Below are 6506 nucleotides of genomic sequence, written 5' to 3' on the forward strand. Positions count from 1 at the left end.
TAATCCGTACAAAATTGTAAACGATTATGGTTGCGGCCATAACAAAAGCAATAAAGACAAAGACAAAAACACTAATGGTAATAATGCAAGACTAGATATAGGAAACGACAAAACCTAGCACAGAAGACTGAAACTAAAATGAACGAACAAAGATCTGTTGAGTAGTTTGAGACATAGATAAAGTCGGCAAAAGGCGAGACTCATTCTTTCAACGCAACTCATTTCTCGCTCATTCACTCGCGCGTCAACAATTTCAAATTCTCAACACTTTGCTTGTAAATCCATAGACTGGAATACAAGCACAATGATAATGCACTCCTTTCGATCTCTGCAACCACTTACACTCACTGCTTACTTAAACATTTTAATGCCTCAATGTTGAAAAACGTTTGCGCGTGCGATGTGAGCGCGGGTACGAGCACTGGTACTGGCACAAGCACAGACACAGTTACGGTTTCAAAACGTGAATAAAATTTTATCATCATGTAAGACATGATAAAATATTTTATATTATTTATATCTGGCGTTGCTGATGCTGTTGCTGTCGCTGAATTCTTACTTTAACTGCTATTGTATGAGTGTGCGTATTGCAGTTGTATTCTCATATGATGAGATGAGATATGATGTGATACACCTAAGCGAACGTTATATTGTACATAAAACGTTATTTTGAAACAGTGGTTAGCTATAAATGTTATGCAAAACGTAATCGACAAAAGCTTCCATCGCTTCTCAGCAATTTTGCATGCTTTCGAGTCGGCCTTCATGGGATGGGAGAATTTACGGTACATGAGTTCATTCATTCACACGCTTCAGTCAGACAACCAACCAACCTAACTAGTAGTTCTAAACAAACATCGAATAGTATTACAAAAGCCAAAACATACCCAAACAACACCAAAATCATATCGACTTAAATAGCAAATATGCATCACAGTAACAAGAGTGAATTCTATTAAAATATGTTTGGATCTATCTACGGAACACGTTAATAATAACTTGAACAACCGAAAAACAAAAACAATCTAGCAAAACATCATGAGAGTTGCTCAAAACCAGATCCAGTTTGTAAGTATAAGCATTGCCTGATCTCGTTGACTTAACGATTATAAGTATTCGTTGTAGCTCCATCGTTTGTGCACACTCACGTGATAGGTAAAGTGTTTTGTGTTATTGGTGTTTTGTGTCGCCGGAACTAGGATTTGTGTACCATGTGAATGGGTGTTAAAATTTTGTTCTTTGGAAATAACATCGAGCATCCCCATGTTGAATTGTGCTCCAATTCATCACAGTGCCGCGATATACATTTGTCTCTTTTGAAAATTTGTCTTCATAGAATTTTAACATGAAATTTACTGACTTTTGCACAGTTTAAGTGAAACGAACGTTTAAATAGTAGAGGTTGAGTAGGTGCAATTGTAGTTAGGTAATTGTTATCATTTCATGTAGTCCTGATTAAGGGATACTTTGCATTTCAGACAAGTATAGTGGAGGAGAAAGTATTCGGAAAAAATCTTTTTCTTGAATATAACATACTTGCATTGATCATAAATTAGGATTCGTAATATTTCTTATTTTCTATAGAATATATATTTTTCACTTTATTGGTCGTCAAGACACATATCAAATTTTGCTTGAATGCAAAAACTCCAACTTCAGAAGTAAAGAAAAAGATCCCACGAAGAAAATAATCAATTGAATTAGTGATCACACGGTTTGATACAATTTTCCTCCAATTTGTGCCAAACTTGCTTGATTAAATGTGAAAACTAGCGAACTATATGGGTACTAGAACAGCACAGTTTATTCGGAAAATATTCACATCCTCTATCTAAAATTACGTGTGTTCATTTGTAGGATTTCGCTGTTTCAATTGAGTACGCTCCAAAACGTATTCTCATTGATAATTTTCTCCTGCTTTTAAGTGGGAGAGTAGATGGAACATTTTACTTTAAATTAATGAAACATGTGACACACACATTTTTAATACAGACACTAACTCTTCATCAGATATTGTTAGTTCCTCGTTTACTGCTGTAAATGTAAATGTGAATTGGTATATATGCTATAGCTTATAACTTTGCTTTTGAACGGTGAGTGCATTCGGCACATGCTGTTAAGACAATGCGGTAGTATTGATATACATTTCTGTCATCTCTACTCTTTATCGACAGCAACCTCTGCACTCATTAATAGTTTGTTCATTGTATGCTCTGGGATTTTTTTTATTCATCTCTAGCAGAAATATGGGCGATATGCGACGATATACGATGCAGCATATCGCTGCAGTGTCTATAGTAACACGTCATTCGAAAATCGGCAGCATTCCACAATGAAGAAATATGTGGAAACTGGAAAGATGAATGAGAACATACAATAAAGTAAAATAAAATAAAATGATTTTATTTATTGGGCGGATGTTGATTCCAATGTTAAGATAATTCATGAAAAATGAACACAGGTTTGCCGGCCAGGCGCGAATATTGCACGAGGCAAAAAAGAACGCTGGAGTTTTGTAGCTGCCATATAGTTTTTATTATACATTTATTTTTTTATGTTTGGTGTTAATTTTTTTGAAGTTCAAACACGGATCAAATAAAAAAATGCACCAAAAACTAAACGACAGAAGTTATTTTTCAAGAATGAAACATCACATTTGTCGTATCTCATTGACTTTGAAGTGAATACATGTCTTCAAGCAATTGTGTGTACGCTATAACAGCTCATAATCTATGTGAATTGCTCTTTAGGAATGGGATCGCTCCGTTGGCCATTAAACGGTAATCAAATTAATAAAAAAAAATTGTTATATATCTCTAAGTGGCTATTTCGTTGGATTCGTTTTCTTGCCCATTGGTTCACCTTTATTGACCAGTCGTTCTGTTACGTTATATTTGGAAATAATTGATGTTTTAGTTTATTTTATATGAGCGTATTCCTATCCGTGCCCACCAATATACGGACGATATTTAACACTCTAAATGGAATGCAACAAATTCGGTTATCAGGAAAGAATGCAATATAAAATTTCAAAAAAAAAAAATCCTGAAAATGTTTAGGCATTTCGAAACTTTCCGACTTTTCCTTTCTTTGTTTTTGAAAAGGGAATCATTAATGAATGTGGAATGATCAAATCTTCACAAAAAAACAATTTCTATGCACTTTTTCTGTTATTTTTTCTAGAATTGATACACACAAAACAAGAGTACAACTTATGAGTTCTTTTTTTAAAATTGTTACGGAAAACACTTTGAGCACAAAAGAAACAAATAAAGTTGCTAGGAAAAGTGGCACAACTCAGCATTGGAGGAATAGACGTTCTTTTGCATTTTTCTCGTTACTGAAAATAGATAACGATTAGGTGTCTTCCGCATTATTGTATTGCTTCGCTTCGATCCGCTTTGCGTTCTTGACGACTTGGTTTATTCAATTTTTAGTTTATACTATTTAATTCGCACTACATGAAAAATTTTTGTCATATGATGTATATTCCAATGAACACATTCAGATACTATAATATCTGTTCCCTAGCATTTTCTCTTAATAAGCTGCAGTTATTTTGATTTTGTGACTATCTTACCACAAAAAATTCGTTGAATCGTACCGAAATAAACGGAAGACAGAAAAAAAATCTTTTCTTAAAAATAAATTAAATAAGCAACAATTAGATTTAATTGAATAATAAAATTGATAACATTTATGGGTCAAAGACCTTAAAATTTGGCATGTGGAAAAAAAAACTAAAACAATAGCTACTACAATTCATGTTGTGCTAAAAATGTCGCCAATGATTTCAAAAGAGCCAATCGGCGGAACCTAGAATGAAATTAGCGGTAACGATTGGATACAAAGAAATTGCCGTCGGCAAGATAATTGTCAGTGTAAAAATTTTGTCGCTGAGGCTACTTAAAATGTCATCCACACGCTGTGTAGCTGTTGTCTTAATGTTGCTGAACCATTTTAATTTTTTGATACACAAATCATATTATATGCATATTGTCTCTCAAATTTCACATTTCTTATATCCAAGCAGCAGTCATTTCGACGAAATGTTATACCATATAAAATCAACACGTAAAAAAAATTCTTTCAAGTGTTTTCTTTTTTAAAGTCCCCCACATTCAGAATTACCAGGATTTTCAGAATTATATTGAACCCGGACAGAATTGTTTCGCGTTATAATAAATAGAATCGGACTTGACGATTGGTTCAGTAAATCTAATTCGAGTTGAATGTCTATTTGTATTTGATTTATAGGTGATTGTATATACCTGTGTTTGATGTGTAGGTGATCCTCGAAATGGAAAATGTGACATTGTACCGGCAACAAAAGATCGCCGATCTCTATTCAGTGTCTCGATCATTAACTCCTTCGAATTTTTGTTTCGAAGTTTTTCTTTGTCTTGCAAACTAAACTTGAATCAATGGCGAACAATAACCCTTTCTTTTTGCACTTTCATTCACTCTAAATTTTTTGCGTCTTGGTTTTTTTCTTCTTTTGATAGTTTTTTCTTCTTCAAATTGTAAATCCGATTTTGCTCGTTTTTTTTTATATTTCAAATATGATATATGTATTTCCGATCAAACAACCCAATCAATCCCACAATTATCAGTCGGTTAGTCAACACAAATTATTTGTCTTCTTATGGCGGTGAAAAACTAATTTTCGTAACGTTTTGAATAAAGTTTAATATGCATTTAAAATATTTTAGCCATGTGTATTCGAAGTTAAAAATGCGCGAAATAATTTGACTGAACTATTAAGATCACATGCACAATATATTTTGGTTAATATAAAATCCGGCAGTGTAAATCGAATTGGGACAACACAAGTGTGACACAGTAGCCGAAACTTTACTACTTGCGTTGTATGTCACCTGGTAGATATTTGCCACAAACTCGAAAACACGACACACAACATACACCGCAAACGACGACGACGACGTTAACACTAAAAATACCAGAATTCAATCAAATCGCGAAAACGAGCCACAGCGCTGTGATATACACAAAGGACCATACGAAACAGCTCAAATGATGCACTGAACAATGAACGTCACGACTTCGCTTCGGCGTTGTGTATATTGAGCACAACCACAACCAACAATGTTTACAACATAAACAGCATCGAATGAATAATTTTGCTGCGCGATTTATCGATCTCGCTCTCGCACTGCGCGCATGCAAACCCGAACGTATGTCGCGTCAAAAGTAAACATATATACGTCTTATATGTATATACACATAAACAAGAAAAAAAGTAAGTGGACTGAAAGAACGCAAGTACTCTGAATCATCCAGTAAAGCGCGTTCCAGTTTATATGAGAGAGCGATAGAGAGCAAAATAGAGAAATAGAGGGGTACACATATTGTGGATAAAAAACAAATAATAGACTGAAATCGAAAATATTTTGGAAATCGGAACTTGCATGAACCGATTGGTAAAGAAGCAATCCGCCAAAATATTTCATGTTTTAAGTATACTCCTTTTTCGTTTTGCATATTGTAGAGTATTCGCTTTGAATGCCGTCCTAAACAAAATTACCAATCTACGAATGTCATGATTAGCGGCATGTAGCGAGTGTACAATGCGAACGTTCAGCACACTCAATCGACAAAAACGCTCTGGCGTTACGTACGGTGGTCTGTTTGTTCACGCAAATAGGAGGATAACAGTTGACACCTCCTTTTCTTTCAATGAATAGCACTCACACGCAAACACTTGAATGTCTCGAATTGTGTGCGAATACCAAAAAGAAATCGAGCATTCATCGAATTCACAAATACTATCAAATAGTGGAAACACGCGTTGTTCAGCGTTGTTTCTTATAATCTTTTGCGTTATTTGTGTTTCCATCGTTTTCTTTGCCACTTCGATGTGTGTTTATGTGCTTTCGGTGATGTGTATGTGTTGCGCATGAACGTTTTTGAACAAAAGTTCACATACAACGTTATATAGCTGCGGTTCTTATATGATTCTATCATTCGAACCTACACATGTCTAATAAGAAGCCTATTCAAATCGGTACACTCCGAATCGTCTCGAGCAAACACAAGCAAGATTTCTCAGATCAACTCGGTGTTCTTTTTTTGTAACCTTTACTACCTCTTTTTGAATTGCATTGCTTTTAATTTGCACATTAGAACTAAATCGATCTAATTGACATTTCATTTTCAATGTTTGATTTCAATGACCATTGAATTAATATTGTATATCAAGCTGGTGTATCATATAATTTTGTTTTAATTCAATTTTTATACGAGCAGTGCAATTATTATAGTGAAAAATTTTTGTAAATAAAATTCCACTCGGCTGTTTTGTGTTTGGCGAAAAAAAATTCTCTCAAACTGATTACCTCTTGTTACACGTAACATAGAAGACTGTTTTCATTTATTTCAGCCACTAAAAACCCTGTATGAAAGAAATTGTATCTCCCACTTTTTCGGACATGTTTTCTCCTTCACCATAAGGTAGCAATCGCCGCCAACATCAGACCAAATGTTCT

General features: G+C 34.4%; 1 protein-coding gene across 1 annotated transcript in view; it reads right to left on the reverse strand.

The window, feature by feature from the left end:
- LOC129578449 (homeobox protein araucan) overlaps nt 1-5063 on the reverse strand; it is a 41627-nt gene extending 36564 nt beyond the window's left edge. Inside the window, exon 1 of the mRNA XM_055467073.1 lies at nt 4272-5063. Within this exon, the coding sequence (XP_055323048.1) occupies nt 4272-4364 (93 nt within the window). The 5' untranslated portion in view covers nt 4365-5063. The remainder of the gene's footprint in view (nt 1-4271) is intronic.
- Between the last annotated feature and the right edge of the window lie 1443 nt (nt 5064-6506).

This window comes from Sitodiplosis mosellana, unplaced genomic scaffold (genome assembly GCF_009176505.1).
Source record: "Sitodiplosis mosellana isolate CC-2019 unplaced genomic scaffold, AAFC_SMos_1.0 Smas_scaffold_6226, whole genome shotgun sequence".
Taxonomy (NCBI): Eukaryota; Metazoa; Arthropoda; class Insecta; order Diptera; family Cecidomyiidae; genus Sitodiplosis; species Sitodiplosis mosellana.